Source organism: Eupeodes corollae, chromosome 1 (assembly GCF_945859685.1).
Source record: "Eupeodes corollae chromosome 1, idEupCoro1.1, whole genome shotgun sequence".
In the NCBI taxonomy this organism is placed as follows: domain Eukaryota; kingdom Metazoa; phylum Arthropoda; class Insecta; order Diptera; family Syrphidae; genus Eupeodes; species Eupeodes corollae.
The window spans coordinates 104,781,599-104,807,047 of NC_079147.1; the positions used below are offsets into that span (position 1 = coordinate 104,781,599).

The 25,449-nt window shown below is 35.7% G+C and overlaps 1 protein-coding gene and 2 non-coding genes across 3 annotated transcripts in view; all 3 read right to left on the minus strand.

Moving 5' to 3' along the window:
• The window catches only part of LOC129942360 (uncharacterized), a 47,334-nt gene that overhangs the window by 17,915 nt on the left and 3,970 nt on the right, over positions 1–25,449 (minus strand). The window contains exons 2-6 of the mRNA XM_056051257.1: positions 20,122–20,484; positions 19,848–20,053; positions 19,564–19,787; positions 5,715–7,020; positions 3,385–3,630 (exon numbers count right to left, since the gene is read on the minus strand). Of these exons, the coding sequence (XP_055907232.1) occupies positions 3,385–3,630; positions 5,715–7,020; positions 19,564–19,787; positions 19,848–20,053; positions 20,122–20,484 (2,345 nt within the window). The remainder of the gene's footprint in view (positions 1–3,384; positions 3,631–5,714; positions 7,021–19,563; positions 19,788–19,847; positions 20,054–20,121; positions 20,485–25,449) is intronic.
• Trnan-guu (transfer RNA asparagine (anticodon GUU)) lies at positions 13,639–13,712 on the minus strand. The gene has a single exon. It is a non-coding gene; the product is annotated as a tRNA-Asn (tRNA).
• Trnan-guu (transfer RNA asparagine (anticodon GUU)) lies at positions 15,612–15,685 on the minus strand. The gene has a single exon. It is a non-coding gene; the product is annotated as a tRNA-Asn (tRNA).

The following is a 25,449-nucleotide window of genomic DNA, read 5'->3' on the forward strand; positions in this document are numbered from 1 at the left end:
CGTGCGCCATTCGCACGTCACAACACGAAGTTTTGGGAGTGTCTCCTTACTATGCGAACTTCGGGAGAGAAATGGTTACTTCGGGTAAAGAAGCACCATCTGTAGGGATTGATTCAGAAGACGTTCAGGATCCGGAGGGGATCAGGGAACGCTTTAAAAGGCTTAGGGCCGATATTGTAAAGAAGCTGGGAGTAGCTTCTAAACGTTCTGCGGAAGCCTACAATCTTCGACGGCGTGATGTTCAATATCACCCCGGCGAACTTGTATGGCGCAGGAATTTCACGCTTTCGGATGCCGCGAATTATTATGCAGCCAAATTAGCACCGAAATTTGTCGGTCCGTTTTTAATTGATAAGCGTTTGTCACCTTGGACATACGTCTTGAAAGATAGTAATGGTAAAGAACGCGGAACTTGGCATGTTAAGGATTTAAAACCGTTTACAAATGCATCCGAAGTTTTTAATAATTAACGTAGTTTACTTTTTGCTTTGATTACTTTGCACTTTGATTTTGGTTAAATTGTTTTTAGTTAACGATTTTTTTTCTGATGGAAATTATTTTCATTTCCCTGGGGCCGTCTTTAGAAATGTGTTACCTATGGCGTTAACCAACGGTAACTACATTTCCTAGGAGGTAAGGGTGGGATTTGTTGCGGTAAATTTTACCACAACAAGTTTCACCTCCCTTGTTGCTAACTACCCTTAATGAGTTCTTACTGCGGCCGCAAAATTCTGGAAGAGTTTAGTAGAAACCTGGACCATCAGCCAGTGACCTGCTCTTCTAGCATTTTGGGAAAGCAAATTTAACAGGTCCTACCAAAGTGTGCGAAAGGATTCCACACCAACGAACTGTGCGACGGTTGGCCCACATATTGGATAAACAATATCGTCAAGGCATGAAGACGATACCCATGCCCAACAATGTGTGTAGAAAAGTCACACCAACGTTAACGTAGTATGGCCGAGGGCCCACCATAAAGTAGATAATTATTAACGATAGAAAAATCACTCCAAGAATATCTTAATAACTTTTATTTTAATTATAGGCTTGGCTACCGACTTCCTTTAACACCACATAAGTAGTCTTTCCTCAACTAAAAACTAGCGCGTGTAAATACTCGGTAATGCGAGGAATTCCACACGATTTTTCCAGAAAGTCTTGACTGGAATGGGTTCGAAAGTGAAGAGCTGAACTCACTCATTGAGCTACTGGGTGATCGCATCACCTCTTTAAAGAGATCGCGTGCGATGAAAGATATCTGGCTTCTCGGTCGCACACCCAATCTTATGGATGGAGGAAGTTGCGGGACCGAGACAGATCGATCACCACGCAAAAGGTCCGAGAGGATTGCCTGAGGGCAAGTAGCCGGAAGGGTCAAGCTCGCCATGATGATGGCCACTTTTTGAATTGCGTCCAAAGCCTTTTGACTAAAGTAAAATTGTGTGAAGGAATTTTTTTGAAAAGACATACATTAATTAAAGATTTTGTTTTTGTTCTGCGGTGGAGAAAAGTGAGGAAGGATTACTATAGTCGTTTGAGGAAATCAAAAAGAAGCTAAGTATAGTGTTTCTAAGAATATTGCGTTTTCTTTTCCTGGTGTTCATTTGGTTTAAATTCGTCCTTTTGACCTTCGAGTCGAAATATTAATTTTCGGTTATTACGGGACGCGTTTACCGTTTTATTTTTTGATTTTTGTTTCTTATCGAAATAATTTTCTTCGAGTGATTTCTTTTATCGTTTTTTTTATTATTATATTCATTCATATTCATTTTCTTTTGCAAGACATTTATCGAGAATTGACCTTCTGTCAATCTCAATAATTCAATTTGTATCTTTCCCTTTTCAAAAGATCCTGGTTTTTAATCCCGGCTTCGGCCAAGGTTTTCCAGGCAATAAAACACAACTTAAATTTCCTTTCGGGAAAATAAAACCTTTCTTTTATTTCGTAAGTTTATTTGAAGGGAAATTTTTCAGCGACTGGTTTTGGTAAACTTCCAGTAAAAAGTTTCCTGGCGCCCACTATAATCAATACGACTTGGAGAAATTCACCTCGTCGTATTTCGATATCATTTTGATATCAATTTCATTTCAATTTTATTAATCACCTTGATTAATAAAATATTCACCTCATCGAAACCCCCCCTTAAGCTGAGCTACTGGGCTGGCAATACTTTTATTGCTACCTGTGGTGAATTCTTCCATCTGTTTGTCATATCGACTGACGTAAAGTGTCATAATAACTCTCGCGGCACATCGGCGGTGTGCAATTTCGTTTCTTTTTTTTATTTTAAATCATTTAAGATAAGAGGAATTTCATTCGCGTTCGATCTTCGACAATATTGGATTCGGAAATCCAATATTGTTTAAAAACAATCGAAATTATTACAGTCCGTCGGGTCGGTTATACGGTGGAAAAATTTGCAACAAGTTACCTAATAAGCTTTAAATTGCTTCTTATAATGTCTTTAAAAATGGATATTATTCTCAATATCTAAGCTTTTTTGAATAATGATATTTTTCTATGATGAATATGAAATCGTTAAAGTTTTCAAAGCTTTCTGTTGCGAGACTTTAATAAAAGAAGGTATGACTTTATTCTACTAAGTATGTGCAATGATAAAAAGGTTACCCCTAAAACAAGAGTTAAGGTTAAGCGTGGTTTTATCTGACAATTAAGTAAAGAATGAATTTTCGATAAGAAAATTTAATCTAATCTTGTATAGATTTTACTCAACGAATACATCGTTTAATTAATAGCTATAATTTTAATTAAAATTACAATGATATATTGAAATAGAATTCAAAATTAAATAATAATTATAATTTAAATTACAAAATGTTATTTGTGAAATCGAGCATACATGTGTATGTATTTTTTCGTATATATTATTACACTTTTTAAAAAAAATTTAACATGGCTTTAAGTCAAAAATGGGTTATTTTCAATTAATCTATCCATTGTCGAAGTCTAATTTATTGCATTTTATTTAAACTCAGAACTTGTTTTAATTTTAACTTAATTTTACTTTAAAAGTAATTTCAGATCAATTTTTCAAATTAAATTTGAAGATACATGTAATATTTGTATTGCATCATTTTATAAATTCTTTTTGTTTAATTTATATTTGTATTGTGCAGCTTTCGAACTTTCCTTGATTAGTTAAATCCAAAAAGAAACCGTTTTGTTACACAATTTAATTTTTTCGTTCACATAGAATCAAGAAACAAAAGAGTTGATGCACAAACTTTGTACGTTTAATATCATACAGTATTGTGTATATAAAAATAATTAAAACTTTGCACTATTTCTTAAAACAATGAACTGACATGAAATCTATAAATATCACTCAAAAATACGTGTTTAAAATTTACATGAGTATGTACCTCTGCGGATATTGTTGGATGAAGTAAGATACAAGTAAGAACAGTAAAAACTGTAATTTTAAGTAAATTTAACATTTTTAATTTAAAATAAAAACTATTTTTTCTCAAAATTTTATTTTTATTAAAACACACTTCAAATAAGTATTTAAGTAAAAAAACAAAACGACCGATAACTTTCAAGAAGAATGACGCGAGAGAATGAGCCTTCCAAAACCAACTGATGTGACGCTTTTTCCATGGACATGTCTTAAGCCATCGTTATAAAGTAATAAATCTTTGAGAAAGTTATACTCGTAAGTGAGTGCCTAGTATACTCTTTTTCTATGTAAATTATTTTATTTGCTTCTTTTTTTTCTGTGTTTTCTTTATTACCTTGAAGGCGGCACGTAGATAATTGCGCTAATATACTCGTATAATGTTCTTCGGCAAGACACAACTTTCACGCACGATGGATCGGCAAATGTTTGAATGCAATATCAATTTAATTGATCGCACATACGGATATAGAAGTATCTAGAGTTAAAGAGAAGAGTTAAATGCCTACAAATGAGGAAGAGTCACTATTATTTATACACGCAGTGTCTCGGGATTGTTATCATGATTTTTCGTTTTTTTTCATCTCAATTAGATAGATAGTTTATTGATTTTGTTTAAATTTTACAAGGGTTTGTTACCGCACATTTTACAATATAGTGATTTGATACAATGTATCTTTCAGCAAAAATAGTATGTATATAAGTTTTATAAATTTTCAATAAGGTTTACATAATTATAATTTTAATTTTGACCGGAGGAAAAAACAATAAAAACCTCCATTTAATGTAAGAATATAATAAAATCATAAAGCTAATGACTAGTAAGGGTATGAAGTCTATCAGGTTAACAGATGAACCAATAAATAAATAAATGATAATTTGTTAACAATAAGTATGAATAAATATTTAATAAATTACATAAAAATGTAAATAATTAAATAAATAGACTAAAATAAAATATAAAATACAAAAATTAACAAATAATTAAATAAATAAATAAAAAAATATATCACAGGTAAAAATTAATTCAAAAAAATAGAATTTTTAATTTGGATTATTAAGTTCACTAAACAAATTGTTCTCATCAAGATCAAGTCGATCAAAGAATTTTGTTGTTAGTTTAATGATTCTATCTTCGATCAATTCGACATTCGCCTTTACGTGGAGATCTAAGGTGGAATGATGCCAGGGTAGATTGAGCATAATTTTTAAAACTTTATTTTGAGCAATTTGTAGATTTTTAATATGAGTTTTTCCATACTGGACAACCGTACAAAAGAATTGCCTGAAATATGACACCTCAAATTATCGTTTTATTCTCGACTGAAAGTAAAGACTGCCTATTAATAAAAGGGAACAGCAGTTTGGTTGCTATCTTGACTTTTTTTAGTGATTGTGAAATATGGTGATTGAATGTTAATTTAGAATCAAGGAAGATACCGAGATATTTCACTTGATTGTCCCAAGAAACCGCTCTACCTAAAATTTGCAAATTATTGCTTTTCTTTTTCTTGTGAAAAAGATGGCTTGTAACTTGTCAGTATTAAGTTTGATTTTCCATCGATTGTAAAATTGGTATAATATTCTCATCGCATTATTTAAGATCGTCTCAATGTTGAGACCAAACGTATGCGAAGAAAGTATTGCAGTGTCGTCTGCAAAAATTGCTGCTTCACAGGATGATAATTTGGGAAAGTCAGAGGTATACAGGTTATACAAGCTCGGTCCAAGGACAGATCGTTGAGGGACACCAAAATCAAAATGTATTCTGTCCGAGACACTACTGTTTACATGTACCATAAAACATCTATTTGAAAGGAAACTTTGAACAATTTTACACAGATAAGGTGGAAAATTGAGGGAAATCATTTTATAAATAATACCATTGTGCCAAACTGAGTCGAACGCTTTTTCGATGTCTAACAATATCATTCCAGTAGACATACCTTGGGAGCGATTGCTTTTAATTAAGTTACTTATAAGAAGCACTTGATGAGATGTACTGTGGTATCTCCTGAAACCAAATTGTTCATTTGGATATAAGTTGTTATCAGTTATTGTTTTAGCAATTTTGTTTTTAATTATTTTCTCATATTTTTTGCTGATATTGCCGAGTAAACTGATTGGTCTATAACTTTCAGTCGTAACAGAGTTTTTGCTGGCTTTGAAAATTGGTATTACCTTACCTATTTTCCAAGTAGTAGGAAAGTATTGCATTTTCAAGCAAGCATTTATGACGAATGTAAGAAAGAATATTCCGATTTTAGGCAACATTTTTAAATATAGATTTTTAACTTGATCGAGCCCACTAGATTTCCTTGTTTTAAGTGTGTGAACAACTGCAGCTACTTCTTCTTGAGTTGCTAACATATTTTGTGGTGTGTCAAAAATCATCTGGTTTAAGTTTTGAATAGTTGTATCTACCATAAGATCTGTTGAAACATCGCCTAGGTGTTGTGCTACAGAATGGTTTTGGGAGAAACTAAGAGGAAGAGCATTAGCTTTTTCCAAATCCGTATAATGGATTCTTGAATCGTTTTTCAGAAAAGGAACCTGTCGATTTTTGTTTTTTACAATTTTTACAATATTCCAGAATGGTTTTGCATTTTTCTCTAAGGAACGTAGTTTATTATTCCAAACAAGATTTCTTTTGTTTAGTAATTCATAAGAGATTTGGCGATTCAAATATGTAACGTTATCACGAAAAATAGGTTGGCGATATCTTTGCCAGTTCCTTCTTTGAATGTTTCTATTTTTTATAAGTTCCAATATATGCGGCGAGAGACTTTGGTGAAATGGTTTTTTAATAACTTTTGGAACACATCGATTAACAGAGGCAATAATGTCTTGTGTATAGTTATGCACAATGTTATCAACTTCATTCTTGCTGCTTACACTTTCTAGACCAGTAGGAATATTACGAAGTTTACTTTTTAAAATTGACCTAAAACGTGTCCAGTTTGCATTTTTGAAATCTAGGTAATGTAGTTCTTGTTTTATTCCCGACCAAAGAAGTTCACATAATACAGGATAATGATCAGAGCTGAGCTCATTTAAAGTAATAGGTGAGGTTAATTGACTAGACACATTTGTTACAAAAATATCGAGAACAGGGGGACTTCCACGAGAACTATTGGGAACATAAGTAGGGCTGGGAGGAAACAACACATTTACTGGTAAAGTATTGGACAGATCATATAAAATATTTCTAAAGGAGTTTGCCCTAATGCAACCCCATTCTGTGTGTTTGCAATTGAAATCACCACCAATACGAAAGTCTCCACCCACAGCGAAAAGTTTTCTCAAGTCGTGATTCAAGCATAATCTTTTTTCCAACGATGATGAGCCACCTGGAAAATACACGCAATATATTTTGACTGTCTTACGATTCATTAATTGGACTTCAATACCAATATTTTCTATTAGTTTAGTTCGAATTACTGGCAAAAGCGAATGTCGAATTGATTTTCGGATGAGAATTGCAACTCCACCACCCTGTTTTTCAGTTCTATCAACTCGATAGCACTTAAAATTAGGTGAAGTCAAGTGAATATAGTTATCAAGCCAAGTTTCCGTTACTAAAGCAACGTCAATCTTGTGCCTGTTTAAGAAATAAATAAATTCTAAACGTTTGTTATAAATACTTTTAGCATTCCAAGCAATAATTTTTATGTATCTATCTGTTACGTTATTTATCATGATTGTACAAAAACTTAGTTGCTAAATGTGCGATAACGTTAAATTGATCTAGCTTAGTCTTACATGTTGATAATTTAGTAACCATTTCCATAAGTAGCGAAAAAAGTGTTCCACTGTTGTAGTTTGCATCTGTATGCACGTTATTGTAATTTGGAAGATGAGGAAGATTACCTGAAACATTTGATGAGAGTGTGTTTACATTACTTTGCACATTGTTTGATGACCAGTGACGCTGCCGTGGTTGAGGGAGAGACGGGAAATCTTCCATAGACGGTAGTGAGATTTCCATTTCTTCAATGTCATCATCAACTTCAGCTTCAGGCTGACATTGTAAAGGGGTCCAGAATTTTGGGGCCCTTCCAATTATGCGGAATGTTTTTTACGTTTTCCATATTATTGGTACAAAGTTTTTTATCTAAGCTCAATAAATTGTCCTCAGGCTTAGGGGATCTTACACGTTTGATAATGATTGTAAAGAAGTATCAAAACACACGAGTGAGATAAGGATTCATCTCAATTTTATTTTATTGTAGTTTACTATAAGTAACTTCAAATTACAAACTGACTTATTTAAGCACTTTAACATTCCTCAAACTCAAAACACTTGTTTTTAAACCATTTGTAGCTCCTTGGAAAGGGCAACCCAACATAACCTAAATCCATTATAACTTTGGCATGACAGAATCACGCACAGTCTTCTTACCTATTTAGAATTACAATATGCTTACATAAAGTGTGCTTAAACATTTCAAAAAATAGACAAGGTTCAATCAAGTTATTCGGAGTGTAGGCTAACCTAGATAAATCAACGCATAAAACGGTGGTTTTGTCAATCAATATCGATGGTAGGCAGAAAATATATGTATTCCGAAACATGAATTCCAGTGAAATAGGAATTACTCGTATAAAATAAAAATCGTGGGGTGAGGAAGAAGAACACACTCAACTAATTGAATCGCTGCAAAATTAATACGATTTCGCAATTAATTTTGATGACAGTTTGTGCGACGGAAAAGGCCTGGGGCGAACAATATTCAGTGTTGGGAATTGGTAATTGCTTTTCCGGAGTAATCTTAAACTTGATTTTGCTGATGGAATTGAGTGCATTCAAAATAATAACGCATGATGACGATGATGATAGTGTTTTTATACATATATGAGTAATTTAAAAGTATGTAATTTGGGGAATAAATGTAGAACACGTTTTAGTTGTTTGGTCTTGAAATTTTCTTAAACGCAATCTGAAAAGCATGAAAAATATACTTATATACTTATATATACTTTCCATATACTGTTTCAGTTTTTATTTTTAAATTATACTTTGCAATATTTTTGGTAGTCATTTTATTGGATGACATGCGTACAAAAATATTAAATAATTTTACTAGAGAATTTCAAAGAATGTCCTTTTCTGACATGCGTTAAAATGCACTAAATGGCGTTAGGACTTACTATTTTGGATAAATTCTTTCAGTAACTACTTTTTTTGGAAACATGTTTGAAGAATCTTCTTTATTACTTAATTATATACATATACAGTTATTGCTTATATGTTTTATAAAGCACAATTTTCTTATTATTCTTGTTACAATCTTCAACGATATAATATGTTTACAATCTGGAACAAACTATTATCTTCAGATATGTAGCTTTAATATATGTTATGAACCCAGGATCGCTTATCAATAAAATACTTTATTGAAGAAAAGAAAATAATTTGAAAATATTTACTTCATGTCGTAAGGAATTACTTACTTACTTAAGGTGGCGCTACAGTTCGGGGTCGGACCTGGGCCTCAACATGCGTCTCCAGCCAGCTCGGTGCCTAACTAGCTGTCTCAAGTTTCGCACGCCAAGTTAGTTAAGGCCTTCACCCACCTGAGTGCGCCACCTGTGTCGCGGTCTTCATCTACTGCGCCGTCCCTCGGGATTGGACTCAAAGACCTTCCGGGCTGGAGCGTTGATGTCCATCCGCTCTACATGACCTAGCCATCTAAACCGTTGGACTTTAATTCTGCTAACTAGGTCAGTGTCGCTGTACAACCCGTACAGTTCGTCGTTATATCTTCTATTCCATTCTCCATCTATACGTACGGTACTAAAAATCACCAGAAGAATTTTTCTGGCTAAGCATCCTAAGACGCTCTCATCTTTCTTTGACAGTGTCTCAGTGGCCTCAAGGCCATAAATAAGAACCGAGATGATGAGTGTCTTATAGATGGTGATTTGAGATGTTCGAGAGAGGATTTTACTTCTCAATTGCCTACTAAGTTCAAAGAAGCAGCGATTTGAAAGAGTTATTCTTCGTTTGATTTCAGCGCTGGTGTTGTTGTCTGCATTAATAGCGGTGCCTAGGTAGACAAAGTCTTTAACGATCTCAAAGTTATAGTTGTCCATGGTGACGTTTCGTCTAAGACGTCGTTGTTCAGTGTCCTTTTTGGATGACAGCATATACTTGGTCTTGCCCTTATTGACCACTTAACCCATCTTCTTCGCTTCCGTCGCAATGCTCAAAAACGCTCCACTGACATCACACTTTGATCTTCCAATTATATCAATACCATCTGCGTATCCGAGTAATTGGATAGACCTTTGGAAGATTGTGCCTTTAGTGATAACCGTTGAGATTTGCACAGATCTTTCCAGAACGTTGTTGTCCAAAACCTTTTTTGACATCAAATGCATCGGTAAGATCTTTTCCGACCTTGATAGAGCAGCGTGCATTCCCCATCGTCATTCTGCACAAGCGGATAAGTTTGACAGGGATGCCAAAACTAGACATTGCTCTTTAGAGCTCTTCCCTATAGATGCTGTCATACGCGGCTTTAAAATCGATAAAGAGATGGTGGGTATCGATTTGAAGTTCCTGGGTTTTTTCCAAGATCTGCCGTAGTGTGAATATTTGGTCGATAGTGGACTTTTCTAGTCTGAAGCCACACTGATAAATACCTATCAGGTTGTTGACGAACGGCTTCAGAAGCTCACATAATACGGCAGAAAGGATCTTATATGCAATGGTAAGGAGACTGATGCCTCTGTAGTTAGCGCAATTTAGAGGGTCTCCTTTCTTATCTATCGGGCATACTATGCTGAGATTCCACTCATCGGGCATGCTTTCTTCCGAACATATTTTGCAGATGAGTTGGTGCATGCTTCCTACCAAGTCATCGCCTGCTGCTTTTAATAGTTCGGCAGTGACGCCGCGCCGTCAGCTCTAGCAGCTTTGTTTGACTTAAGTTAAGATATAGCTATCTTTACTTCGTCAAGGCCGGGTAGGCGGAATTGTTGATCTGCGTCGCCTAGGTTGAGTGATTCTATCTCCCTTACAGCGGAATGCGGCCCGTCCTCGCCGTTATGTAATTTGGTGAAGTAGTCTTTCCATATTCTCAACATAGACTGTGGTTCCACTACGATATTCCCCTGATCATCCTTACAGGCTTTGGTTCTTAGCTTCGGCTCATTCCTGTTATGACATTCCTCTATCTCCTCGATCGCGCGCTTCTCATGTTCTCTTTTCTTCCATCTAAGAAGCCGGTGTTCCTCTCTCCTCTTCTGCTCGTAGAACTCGCGAGCAGCTCTAGTCCTTTTGTGCAGCGCCGTTTTGTATGCCTCCTGTTTCGCTGCGTGCGCTTGCCGGCATTCGTCGTCAAACCAGGGGTTTCGCTGTGGTGGCCGTGTGAAACCTAGCACTTCAGAGGCGGCATCTCTGATGGCTGCAAGGCAATGTTGCCACTGGTTTTCAATGCTTAATGCAGGAAGCATAGGACTCCTTAGGAGGTTATTAGAGACTCGATCGGAAAATTACATGGCAGTCTCTTGCGATTGTAGCCGTCTAACGTCGAATCTTCTCACAGTACTTCCTTGTTTTGGCTTGGATCGGGATATCCGTAGCCGTACCTTGGCTACAACGAGGTAGTAGTCCGAGTCAATGTTGCCCTATTGGAATGTTTGGATATCCTGGGTACTGGAGAAGTGTCGTGCGTCGATTGTAATGTGGTCAGTCGGGTTGACGGTTGATTGATCAGGAGATTTCCATGTCCCCTTGTGGATATTAATATGCCTGAACTGCGTACTAGCTACCAGAACGTCTCGCCCCGCAGCGAAATCGACCAGCCTGAAACCGTTATCGGAGGTGGTGTCGTGCAGGCTGTATCTCCCAATTATGCCACCAAAGATGTCTTCTCTTCCTAGCTTGGCATTAAAATCTCCTAAGAGAATTTTAATGTCATAGCCAGGGCACTGCTCATATGTCTTGTCCAAGAGCTCGAAGAATATGTCTTTGGTGTCTTCATATTTCTCCTCTGTTGGGGCATGCGCGCATATTAGGCTTATGTTGGCGAATTTAGCCTTGATGCGAATTGTAGTGATGCGCTCGCTCACACTGTTGAAACTCAACACTTTTTGCCTGAGCCTAGTTCCAACAACAAATCCACAGCCAAATAGACGCTGTCTTTGTTCTCGGTAGCAGTCGCCGTAGTAGATATCGCAGTCTTTTAGTTTTGCGTTTGCCCGGTCCACCCCATCGCACTTCTTGGATGGCTGCAATATCTGCCTTGCAGAAGTTTAGGGCTTCCGCTAATTGTTCGGCTGCACTAGGTCTGTTAAGGGACCTAACATTCCACGTACATATCCGAAGTTCGTTGTCCTTATTTCGTTTGCGTGGGTTGTCAACAGTGAATCCGTCCGTAAGTCACCCCGACGGCACAACCCCCAACCTGGAGGGCCAGATCCTTAGTATAACTCCAGCCGTATAAGCCGCTCCTTACAGGCCTGGGCCCCAAATATGTCGAAGAAGCCCTATAAGGTGTTCACTAAGTAGTTCAACCTTACTGAAACTGTAGACGCCACCGTTGATTCCATCTCAAGAATTCTTCCGCTGCCACCTGGATAAGGAGAGGTGCCTTAGTGGAAAAACCTCTTCCCCCCTCTCTCGTGTGCTACCCCCAACAACTTTGCACTGAGGTTAGAACCCAATCTCCAGTTGAGGTACTAGGCACCCGATGTTCACCGCGGGAAGTTGTGAGAGTAGGAGCTGATAGACAGAGGTGGGTTTTGAGAAAAACCTGTGGACGCTTGTGTCCTCTTAAATGCACATGTCTACCATTTGAACTGAATTCACTTCAGTTTTTTTATATTTCTGGATCAGACGGCATTCCTTCAGCAGTGTTAAAAAATCAGTGCTCCTTTACTTAGCATATTCAACAAGTCCCTACAAGAAGGTATTTTTATTGATGAATGGAAACTTTCTTACTTGGTCCCTATGCACAAATCAGGTTCTAAAAATGATGTAGAAAATTAAAGGGGTAGGTACTTGTAAACTCTCCGCATTTCCCAAAAATAAAGCTCGATTTTCTTACATGTTTATATTTATCAGAAGTACAGCATGGTTGTGTATGCGGTCGATCAGCTGTTACCAATTTAACGTATTTCACTTCATATGTCACTAATGCTATGGAACAAAAATTTCAAGTGGAGGCAGTATACACTGACTTCAGTAAAGCCTTTTATTCTGTGAACCACCAAACACTTTTGAAAAAGCTTGAGATTTTTGGTTTTCATTTTCACTTTCTTCCTTGGTTATCGTAATATTTATCTTGTAGAACACAACAAGCTAAGATTGGAGATACATACTCAAAGGAAATTCAGTGTACATCGGGTGTCCCGCAAGGTAGCCACCTAGGTCCGCTTCTTTTCATAATGTTCGTTAACGATATGTCTTGGTCTTTAATTATTGTGAATGCTTATTATATGCGGAAGATCTGAAAATATTTTCAAAAGTTTCGAGTTTGGACGATTGTCAGCTTATGCAATCTGATATTGATTCCTTATCAAATGGGTGTCAAATCAATAGCCTTAAATTGAATATCAAAAACTGTAACACTCAACTATGCCATTGCATCTGTGGATTTAGATAGGGTTTCAAGTATTAAAGATTTAGGAGTTATTCTTGATTCCCAACTTTCCTAAGGCCATCTCGCTGGTAGGTTTTATAAAACGGAATGGAAAAGACTTTTAAGATCCTTTCGTGTTATTATCCTTTTATATATCTCTTGTCAGATTAATTTTAGAATACGTAGATGTTGTTTGAAGTCCTATTTATATAGTTCATTCTGATCGCATTGAAAAGAAGAAAGTCCTAGTTATGAGGCTAGATGAAAATTACTTCGAATAAAGTCGTTACAATCAAGAAGAAAAATTCATAGTGAAATTCTTATTAGACAATTACTATGCTGTCCATCTCTTCTTGCCTTGGTACCAATATAGCTAGAGCTCAAGCCTCTTTTTTCTTAATCAACAAACGTTTCTCTTAGTAAACAATTTTAAGGAGGTCGTTAGTTTAAACGATGAGCAACAAAATTATCATTCTCGTTTGTTTTATTTATCAACAATGTTTTTGATATCTGCAAGTACTATTATATCAGTTCCACCAAATAGATAAATATCGCAGGACTATGCATTTTAAAATGTTCGTATTATGGGGAGTTATTGCCTATTATTGGAAATTTTTTGTAAAATAATTCGCCCCCGGGTGGACTCGAACCACCAACCTTTCGGTTAACAGCCGAACGCGCTAACCGATTGCGCCACGGAGGCTATATGCACGTACTCAAAGCATATTTTAACGTCGACAGAATTGTGTTAATAGTTTTTAAAGTTTATACTTAAAACTTTTATATGCAATGCTTATCATATTTTAGTTTACTTACTTACTTAAGATGGCGCTACAGTCCTGTGTGAACGAGGGCCGCACCCAACAATCTTCTCCATCTAGCTTTGTCCCTAGCTAGATGTCAGCTTGACTTCCACCTCAAGCGCGCCACCTGATCCGCAGTGTCTCTCTACAGCGCTGTCCTACGGGTGTGGATTCTAAGACTTTTTGACCCGGAGCATTGGTTTCTATACGCTCTACCTGAACCAGCCATCAAAGTCGTTGGACTTTCATCCTTCTGGCTTTGTCTACGTCACTATACGGGCTAGCTTTTCGTTTCATCTTCTCCTCTAATCACCTTCTCCATAGATCAACGTTACGTCGATTGTGGCGTTTTGACCGAGACGTCGGTATTGCATGTCCTTTCTTGGTGACAGCATGTAGGTATTTTGTTTTGCCGTTATTAACCTATTTTTGCCCCCTGTGCCTCAATACTCATAAAAGCCCCATTGACATCACGCTGAGTTCTTCCGAAGATGTCAATGTCATCACCATATGCCAGTAATTGGACAGAATTTTGAAAGATAGTGACCTTAGTGTTGACGTGGGAGCCTTGCACTATTCTTTTAAGGACGATGTTAAGGAAATCACATTTATCTGTCTTGAAATCGAAAGGTTCTGTTAAGTTGTTTTTAACTTTTGTGGTACAGCGCGAATTCCCCATAGTCATCCTGCACCAACGGACGAGTTTAGCAGGTATGCTAAAACTAGACATGGCTCTATACAGTTCGTCCCTGTGGATACGGCCTTGAAATCGATTAAAAAATGGTGGGTGTCGATTTGATGCTGTTTGGTTTTTCCAGGATCTGCCGTAATGTGAATATTTAATCAATTGTGGACTTTCCTGATCTAAAAGCAAACTGATGAGGGTCTATCAGGTTTTTGACAATGGGCTTAAGACGTTTGCATATTACACATATTACGGAAGCGAAGATTTTTTAAACGATATTAAGTAGACTGATTCTTTTATAGTTGTTGAAGTTTAAAGGTTCTCCCTTTTTCAATATCCGATCATATCTTACAGATAAGTTCATCATCAAGGAATTTACTCGATTAAGTTAATTATAATTTCCTGGCCACTTTAAAACGTTGATTTTTTTTTCAAAAAATAATTTTGCACTATCTAAACCGTATTTTTTGTTTCATTGTCATATTGGAATATCCATTTGAAGGGCATCTCTTCATTCACGTGTTGCAGCATGATATTTTGAAGGATGTCTTTATACGTTAAGCGATCTATTATGTCTTCTATTTTATGAATTGGGCCGACTCCAGAACTTGACAAACATCCCAAAATTATTATATTTCCTCCTCTGTGTTTATTTGTTCCTCCATGAAACGTGTGTTTAATCTTTGGCCTTTAGGTTTGCGGACTTGAATTTTTCCACCCGTTAATTTCCCTGGAAAAACATAGTTTTCTTAGAGATCTATATGAGTAAAAACCAGCTTTCACAACGAGCAAATTATAAAAAAATAGTTTTCCAATCTTAGGAATAAAGAAACGTTTAGACGTCCACGAATGCAAAGTTATCAGCCTTTTTTTTTGAATTCGTAAAACGTTTAATTTGGGTACCATTTGAACGGGGTGGGTAGTTAAAAAGATTAGCAAAACTAAGTTAACAACCTCGTTTGTTTCATTCATCAACACTGTTTTTGAAATCTGCAATCACTATGATATCTGTTCCAACAAACATAGATATCGCAGGACTACGCTTTTTAATGTTCTTTGTATTATTGGAAATTATTGCCATAGTACGTATTCTAATATTTTTGTAAAAATAATTCGCCCCCGGGTGGACTCGAACCACCAACCTTTCGGTTAACAGCCGAACGCGCTAACCGATTGCGCCACGGAGGCTGTATGCATGTCCTTAAAACGTATTTTTAAATAAATGTTAGCATTGTGTTATTAATTTTTAGTAAGTTAAGTAAATACTTACTTACTTAGGTCTTCAGACCTGTTAAGTGCGTTGGGAACCCCTTAAGGGGCATGGGACCTCTACTACGCCTACGCGCCATAGTGTTCGGTTTACGGAGATGTGTTTAAGCTCCCTCCAACTCTTGCCTAGTGACGCTGATTCCACCTAGACTGTCCTGAGCTATGTGTTTCTCGGTCATCCAGATTTTCTTCCTTCTTGTGTGAGGGGATTCCACTGCATTGCTTGGCCTGCAATTCACTCATTACCTTTTCGAAGCGTATGTCAAATCCATTGCCACTTACGTCTTCGTACTATATATATTATAGGTTCCTGACCTGTTCTTCTAAGGAACTCATTTGAAATACGGTTTGGCAAGAAAATCCTTGCTGGTTGTTACGAAGACATCTATTTACAAAGCTTTGCTGCTTTCTTGTAATGGCTGAAGTAACCTTCCAAGTGCTGCTTCCATAAAAAAGCACAGATTCGACATTTGTAGCTTTTATACTGATAAGAGTTATTCCTCCAAATTTTTGACGGTAAGAACGCCGCCTTTGCTTTAACGATGCGGCAGATGACGTCTTGTTCGGTTCCGCCTTCGATGGAAACGATACTTCCAAGGTATTGAAAGCTCTCCACTTTTTCCACCGGTTGCTAAAAAACATTTATTTTGAGAGGATGGTGAGATTCCGAGGCCCACAATTTCTGCTCCTCTGTTCACACTTGTTGTCATTTCAGTGAGATCCATGATCGTATGAGAGAGTAAGCAAATATCGTCCGCGCAATCCAAGTACTTTAAATAGGATGTCAAAGTCCATTGGATCCCTCCGCTACCTGACAGAGCTGAGGGGATAAGCGGCCAACAAAAACAATATTGGCGACAGAATAGAGCTCTGTCTGACTCCGCTTCGGATTTCAAAATAATCGTCCAGAAAGTAACACTTGGATCAATAAGTTTTTTCTGGGACGCCTTGACTCCGCAAAGCTAAACAGATATACTCCCTGTTAACGCTATCAAAGGCCTTCTCGCAGTCGATGAACAGAAGGTGTAGTGGTGTTAATATGATCAATACAGGAGGATCCAGCGTGGAATCCGGCTTGTTCGGCATCGAGTGTGGCCTCAAGGTGTTCTCTGATGCGTTTGAGTATAACTTTTGCTACTATTTTGGCAATAGCTGGTAGAACGAAAAGTCCAGTTTTCGCACTCTGTAAAATCTTCTTTTTTTGGGAACTTGACGATTATTCCCTTCTTCCAATCATGGGGGAAGCTTTCGGTATTTCAGGCTTTACATCGTTTTGGAGAAAGTAAGATTATTGCACTTGATATTTCAAAAGCGTGTAAAAGTGTTTGGCATTAAGCTCTCTTAACAAAAGTGCGTCCTTTTGGTTTTCATGAATCACTCCTTCATTGCATTAGGAATTATCTTTCCGATCGCTCAATACAAGTAGTATTGGAAAGATTCGAGAAGAACGGCATAATAACTGGTGTGCCCCAAGGCTCTGTCTTTTCACTCTCTCTCATTTTTATTAATGGTCTCCAGTTACTCCTAATCCAATACAACAACGCACCAAGATGTTGAATTTTCTAAGGCAATGCAAGAACTATTTCTTCCTGGCTGTTATCTACTAACTTACTTAGCAAAGGTAGCGCTACAGTCCGGGGCAGACCTGGGCCTCAACCAACATGCGTCTCCAGCCAGCTAGGTCCCTAGCTAGCTGTCTCCAGTTTCGCACGCCAAGTTAGTTAAGGTCTTCACCCACCTGCGTGTGCCACCTGAGTCGTGGTCTTCCTCTACTGTGCCGTCCCTCAGGATTGGATTCGAAGACTTTCTGGGCTGGAGCGTTGATGTCCATCCGCTCTACATGACCTAGCCATCTAAGCCGTTGGACTTTAATTCTGTTAACTAGGTCAGTGTCGCTGTATAGCCCGTACGTTCGTAGTTATATCTTCTCCTCCATTCTCCAATTATGCGAACGGGACCGAAAATCACCCAAAGAATTTTTCTCTCGAAGCATCCTAAGACGCTCTCATCTTTCTTTGACAGGGTCCAAGCCTCAGAGCCCTAAATGAGAAGTGGGATGATGAGTGTCTCATAGATGGTGATTTTAGATGCTCCAGAGAGGACTTTACTTCTCAATTGCCTTCTAAGTCCAAAGAAGCAGCGATTTGCAAGAGTTATTCTTCGTTTGATTTTAGCAGTGGTTTCATTGTCTGTGTTAAAAGCAATGCCTAGTTAGACAAAGTTCTTAACTACCTCAAAGTTACAACTGTCCATGGTGACGTTTTGTCCAAGACGTCGTTGTTCAGTGTCCTTTTTTGCTGACAGCATATACTTGGTCTTGCCCTCATTGACCACTAAACCCATCTTCTTCGCTTCCGTCGCAAGGCTCAAAAACGTTCCACTGACATCACGCTTTGATCTTCCAATTATGTCAATATCATCTGCGTATCCGAGTAATTGGATGGACCTTTGTGCTTCTAGTGTTGACAGTTGAGTTTTGCACAATTCTTTCCAGAACGATGTTGAAGAAGTCGCATGACAGTGCATCGCCTTGTCTAAAAACTTTTTTGGCATCGGTAAGATCTTTTCCGACTTTGATAGAGCAGCGTGCATTCTCCATCTTCATTCTGCACAGACGGATAAGTTTGGAGGGGATGCCAAAACAAGACATTGCTCTGTAGAGCTCTTACCTATAGATGCTGTCATACACGGCTTTAAAATCGATAAAGAGATGGTGGGTATCGGTTTGAAGCTCCTGGGTTTTTTCTAGGATCTGCCGTAGTGTGAATATTTGGTATATAGTGGAAAAGGACCTATCAGGTTGTTGACGAACGGCTTCAGACGTTCACATAAAACGGCAGAAAGGATCTTATATGCAATGTTAAGGAGACTGATGCCTCTGTAGTTGGCGCAATTTAGGGGGCCTACTTTTTTATGTACTGGGAAAACTAAGCAAACTATGATTTGTGGTTATCTACAAAACTTATAAATGTCCAAAGCTTGAGTATAACTCCCATCTCTGGGAATCAGCCTAGAACCTATAACTTTCTCAAGACTCTTACAAAGTATTGAACGTAAAGCATTTAGTTTGATTGGTGATAATACCATCATAGGATAATTTAAGTCGCTTGAACATCTGCGCAAAGTTTCTTGTCTCACCCTTTTATACCGTTATTTTAACGGTTTATGCTATAGAGAAAAATCCAGCTGTGATCCTACCCTTAAATAGTTCTACCCTAAAATTCGCACATTTTAGCATTGATCCCAACTTCAGTCCTACTGTCAAGTACAAAGATTCGTTCTTTAGCCGTACTACGCGAATGTGAAATGCCTTACCACATACTCTGTCTTTCTCCACTCGTTACAATTTTCACGAAATCAAAACCAATGTGCATGTGCAATGATCACAAAGTCCAATAATAAAGTTGTAATCGAAATCAGGAAAAATAAAACAGAAGCGAAATTGTGATCATGTATAACATTAAGATTGTGCATTTATTTATTTATGTATATCTTAAAACAATATAACAACAAATCAATTAGCTAGGACGATTTCTTTTCCCTTAGTATTTTGTTTGTTCTTAAAATTAAATTAACAATCTGTATTAATTTTAGAAGAATATGTTTCCATTTTGATTCTAGAGATCAAAAGTTATTATGTTTTTTAAATTTAGTTTTAATGACTAACGATATTTAAAACTAAGTGATTTTTTCAATTCAATCAGAATTGAAAAAATTTGACTAGAATTGCAAGTATAGTAAAGATTTTCCTAGGTCTAAATAGTGTTTTTGGTTGAATCAGTTGCATATAAACTCACAGCCATTGTTGCATAATATAATCAATGTAATTATTTTGTGAACTCTTTGGCGTGCACAGACATTCATTTGACAATTTACGCTGCATCCATGGAACGTAGTTACTCAATTTTGTATAGATTCCTGGGAAGTTGGGACGGGCACAACCTCGACCCCATGAAACTACACCGATGATTTCAGTGCTGCCAGCTGCTGCTTCCCTCAACATTGGACCACCGCTGTCTCCCTGCAAAGAAAAAGATTTTATTAAAGAAAATTTGTCTCAAAACTCCTTGTCCATAATTACTTGGCACGCATCAATTTTGCCATCATGATAACCAGCACACATCATATTGTCAGTAATGCGTTTCTTGCCATAACCAGCTTCCTTACATTGTTCCTGAGACCAAACTGGCACTGAAACTGATTGCAGGACTGGTGAGGTTTTCTCCTTTTCTCCAGTCTTACCCCAACCAGCAACGAGGCCAACAACTCCTGAATAATCGGCGTCACCTTTAGATTTAAAAACACAGAAAAGTCAAATCTTTGAGCGTGATCATATAATAATTGTTTATACTCACCAGCACTTGGTAGACAAGCTGGCTGCACCTTTGGTCCAAACTGTACCGGTCGATCCAATTCAATCAACGCTACGTCATTATTAAATGACACAACATCAAAGTACTCATGATCGTGAATGGCCTTGATGCGACGAATTTCTGTGTAATCCTTGGAAATCTCATGTCCTCCAAGATACACACGAATCTCATTCGGGCTAAAACTGTACACGCAATGAGCCGCCGTTACTAAGAAATTCCGTGAAATCAATGTAGCTCCACAATACAATTTTCCCTGACGCCATAGTCCGGCTAGCCAAGGTTGGGCATGCGGTGCAGATACTTTTCCACCTACAATTCGATTTGAACGGCCCTGAACTCCACAAACTGTGAAAGATACAAAATAGACGAAAAGACAAAAAGTCAGCAAAGGTGTTACAGTACGAGATACATTAAATTTCTGTTTGCAAAAGTTACAATCAAAGCTTTTTTGGCTTTGTCATTCATTGAGATACGTGTATGGCGTGCGGCACGGTAGCATTCGAGGTGCGACTGTGACAGTGACAGCGACAGTGAGTAGCGTTCATGGCAAAACATTGTCACAGTAAAAACTGGGTATCGTGTCTGAGGCTTTTACATTCGAAAGAGTCAAGTTTAAGGTTGTTATAGGCATCGAAGATCGTTTAATTCAGATTGTCACTAGACAATAAGTTCGTTCGTTGTTTAAAAGCGTATAGATAAAATATCTTGTAGATACATTTTTTTGTTTGCCTGACACATAATCGGACAGATACATTGTATTTGACAGAATGAGGCAAATTATGCCAAATTTGTTAAAAGGTTAATTGCCTACTGTGTGAAGTTTTTAACCTTTTCGATCTTGTAAGTTCAATGAAGTTCAAAATGTTGCGTTAATGAATTTGGCAAAGTATAAAAAAAGATACATTGCACCCTGAATGATGGGGAAGAGAGTGAATCATGCCTAGAGTAGGTATAACCTATGAATCTACAAGATTGATCGATTTCGGTGACAGGTGAAGTTGAATGAATTAGATCATTGAGGGTCAGGATTTGAATAGTTTTTCGTAATGATGAATAGGATTTATTTTTGAGATATAAAGGTCACATATAGGAAGTTTAAGCTTCAATGGTTGTACACCTTCATACATTTTAATTTTTTGAATCCCTCAAAACAAAGTCTTGATTGGTTTAAGATTTAATGTATGTGGTTTGTGTTATGAGGATGAGTTTCATATTGGATTAAATTGTCAAATTTTGAAGAGCTTTGAGACTTAGAGGCTTGAAATTTTATTAAGACGGACAGTGAAACTAATCGGAAAGTGATTATTGTGTTATGTCATTTTGTAATAATGTCATTAACATTTGTTGATAATGTACACTTGCAGAGAGAAATATAAATAAATATTATATGAATAAAATACTTAAATTGGGGTCTAATAAAAATTTTCCATTAAAGTGGTTTTATCAGGAACTTCAAGAGCTAAGTCCTTTTTAACTTATCGTAGGAAGTTATTGTAATAGGTCCGATTTGTCAAATTGAAAATTTTTACATTTCTCGACGTTTCAAGGTTTTCGTTGTCCATAGCTTAAGAACCAGCAGAGATATCGATTTCAAATAAGTTTTGTTATAAAGATAAAAAGTCAGGAAGATGCAGAAAGGGCTCTCAAGAAAATTGCGAGGGCGGTTTTTTTACCATATTAGTTAAAAAAAAAGATAAGCAATTTGGTTAAGCATTAATATCTCACGAACCAAAGACGCTAGAGCCTTGAATTTAATTTAATATAATGTATGGTAACGTGATACCAAACAAGTATATTTTTTTAACAAAATCCAATTATCGTTTTTTTATAAATTAAAAGAACTGAAACAAAATTTACCACCTCTAAAATTTTACGAATACAAAATGATTTTACCTCCAAAACAATTTTGTGTTACGATAAAAATAAAGTTTGTAACATCTGGTTCAATTTTGAGAAAAATCGAATCAACAGTATTTATTATAAAAAATAAAAACCTCAAAAACGTTACTCAAAGTTGGTAAAAATTAAATTTCGACTTAAATATCTTTTCAAAAATTTGAGATTATGTTTCCCAACTTAATTTTCTTATAAGAAATATTGTTTTCAACATTCTAAAACTTTTGAGAAAAATGGAATTGACAGTTAAAAAAAAAACTTAAATGAAAATTTAACAGAAATTGGTAAAAATTGATTTTCGCTTAAAAATTTTTTTTAAACATTTGAGGTTATGGCTTCTAACTAATTTTATCTTATAAAAAATATTGTTGTCAACATTTAGTACAATTTTGAGGAAAATCGAATCGACAGTTTTTTTTTACAAAAAATTGAAATCTTAAAAAAAACAGTCGTAAAAGTTTTTAAAAATTTACTTTCGACTCAAATAGCTTTCCAAAAATTGAAAACATTGTCTTCAAACTTTTTTATTTCACAGAAAATATTGTTTTCGATATTTAGTAGTTGTTTTATAAAAATCCAACAGTCCGTTATTTCAAAAAAAAAAAAAAACAAATCAAATCTACAAAAAATATTACGCAAATTTCGTAAAAATCAGTCATTTAACTTGTAAAAAATTAAGAAATGCTACTAAAATTGGTTAACATTTGTTTTCGACTAAAAACTATTAAACAAAACTAGATTTTCAAACTTAACTATTTCTTTATATGAAGAATATTGTTGGTAATTTAAAAATGTTTATAATATTCAACTAACAACTTTTTTAACCCAACACAAAAACCTACAAACTTTTAAGCAATAAAAAGTTACAGACGGGATGGGAAGTTATCAGTGTGGGTCGCATCCCATGTTTTCAATGTCTCAAGGATATAATCAGGGTTAGAAGAATCAACATTGTTTTTGATTGAAGACTGTTTTCGAAGCAATAAAGTACAAATGAAATTATGAAGATGAAGAGATTTTCGTAAACTTGAAGTTTTATTTAAATCATGTGCAAATTACGAAATTTGTAATGGTGAGTTAAATATTGTTAATTTAAACTCCCCTTAAAACCAAACGATTTGTCTGCCTCATACGTTCCTGCCCAAGTTAGAAAAGTCTACAGCTTTACAAAATAAAATATCAAGAATTTTTCATTAACTGTGAGTTTTTCCAATGAGTTTTAGATCAACTTTTATAAAATCTTTTTTTGTAATTTTTTGTTCAATTTTATTTAAAGACCTTCATACCTTATAGATTATGGCTGAATTACAAACACGCTTCAGCTTCAGTAAAGAAACGAACGTAATGTAACGTAATATGACTCCAAACGGAAGCTCTAATTCAATTATCTGAACATTTGCGTGTCTGACAGCTCAACAGCTGTAAAAAATTGTCAACAAACAAAATATTTGCTCTTTGGAGAGATGAAATAATAGAAATGTCATTCAAGGCAACCTCGAAGCAGGCCCACCGTAACGCAAACGAAGCCGAAGCTGAAGCGTGCTTGTGATTCTGCTATTACTTTTAAATTTCAAATTTTATTTCTAAATCTGGTTTTCATTGTTGCTTAATATAAAATTGATCTTTGAGTTCTCTGCGCGTCTTGTAGTAATTTGTTTTAAATAAATAATTGTACAACTATATAAAAATATAGTTTTTTCGACTTACGAGTAGTTGTTTTTTTATTCGAAAAAAAAGACTCGGGCTGTAATATTTTTAATTATTATTTTGGAAAAATGTAGTGTCAACAAATATAGCGCCATGAGGATCTTCAAACAGTTAGACCAAAAGATTGGTCGACAAAATACTTTAAAGGATTAAGATGTCCTAAATTCAAGTTTAACCTTTAAATTTTTGTAATACATCAGGCTTTTAAAAAACATCCAGGCTTTTAAAAACAACCAAAAACGGGTTTTTGCGGCTAAGTTGAAACTCAAAATATCTCATAACAATAAATTCTCTTATGGATACAAATTAATGCATTTTAGGATCTTCTTTAGTTTCTGAAAATTCTCATTAGCTATGAGTCTCTATTGGAAGCTATATAAAGTGTTGAACAAAACTTGAATGTCATACTTTAATAATTTTTGAAAATACGTTTTGGACTTCATTTTTAGTCTAGTTTTAAAAACACTAGTTTTCAACCTATTTTTTGTATTTTATAAAAACTATTCATTACCTTGATATAATAGAATTATTTTGTAGAAAACGGATCGGTTACAAGAACAAAATTTAATTTAAGAACAGTTTTTCCTTTTTCTGCTGAAAACTACTTTAGAAAAACTAGTTTAATTTTTTTTTAGATTTTAGTTAGACAGGCAGGCGAAAAATAGCAACTTTTTAGGTTTTTTCAAATATCTTATGAAATTATATAAGTATTTCAACTGAACTGAATATTGAAGAAAAGGATTATAGATTTGGAAAACCATGATGGATTTCATTCACATTATTTTTGCTTAACATATCTTTTTTAAAAGTGGCCCATTTTATTAGTTTAAAATAAGTCTAAAATTAGATAATTTGTTTATAGTTTTTTATCCGACAAATTTTTAATTGTATTACCTTTCAAATATTAAACCCGGGCTACAGCAGATTGTTCTCTTGGAAATATCTCACTCTACTATTTATGGAATACCAAAAAAACATAGCTATTCCCAATTGAATTGATTACTGTTAACACAGTTAAAAAATAAAACAGATGACGAAGTTTGCTAGGCGTATTGTATTGTACTCGTATTTGTGTTGTATTATATAATCAAGAATAAAAACATAGTGATCTTTCGAATAACCATACTTTTCTATGTAACCCTAACAAAACAAATTATGAGACACTCTTCAGCTTAGCTTAAAGCTAGAGCTAGTGGCGAATGCTCATCTTGACAAAATTATCGACATAGTTGTGTGCAAGGTGATTAAAAGAAATGATTTTTGTTTTCTTAAATTAATTTGCTATTGATAAAAAGTTTCATTTTGTACGTGATCGTAACTAAACAGCCATGGCCTCACACTTTGTATTAAAATGGACAATACTCTAAGACTTCTTAGTGAGAAAGTCAATTTATTAAAAACTGGAGGGTCTACTATTGTGAAGAATCTGCGAAAGTGAATTTTATTATAAGAGAGGATAGATACTAAATTCATAGAATTCACTCTTATTTCTTATTGATAAATATCCACTTCTAATAAAAAACACCCTCAATACTTTGAAATAGTATAGATGTCTTAAAGGAAAAACGTTCAACTCCTGAAATAAATTTAAACTATTATGAAAGCGATTTTTTTTACAAATAATTCTTATTACATGTTTTTGAAGAACAAAAAGCGGATTGATTTTATTTTTATAAGACCCTTCCCAACAAGTTATTCCATATTGAA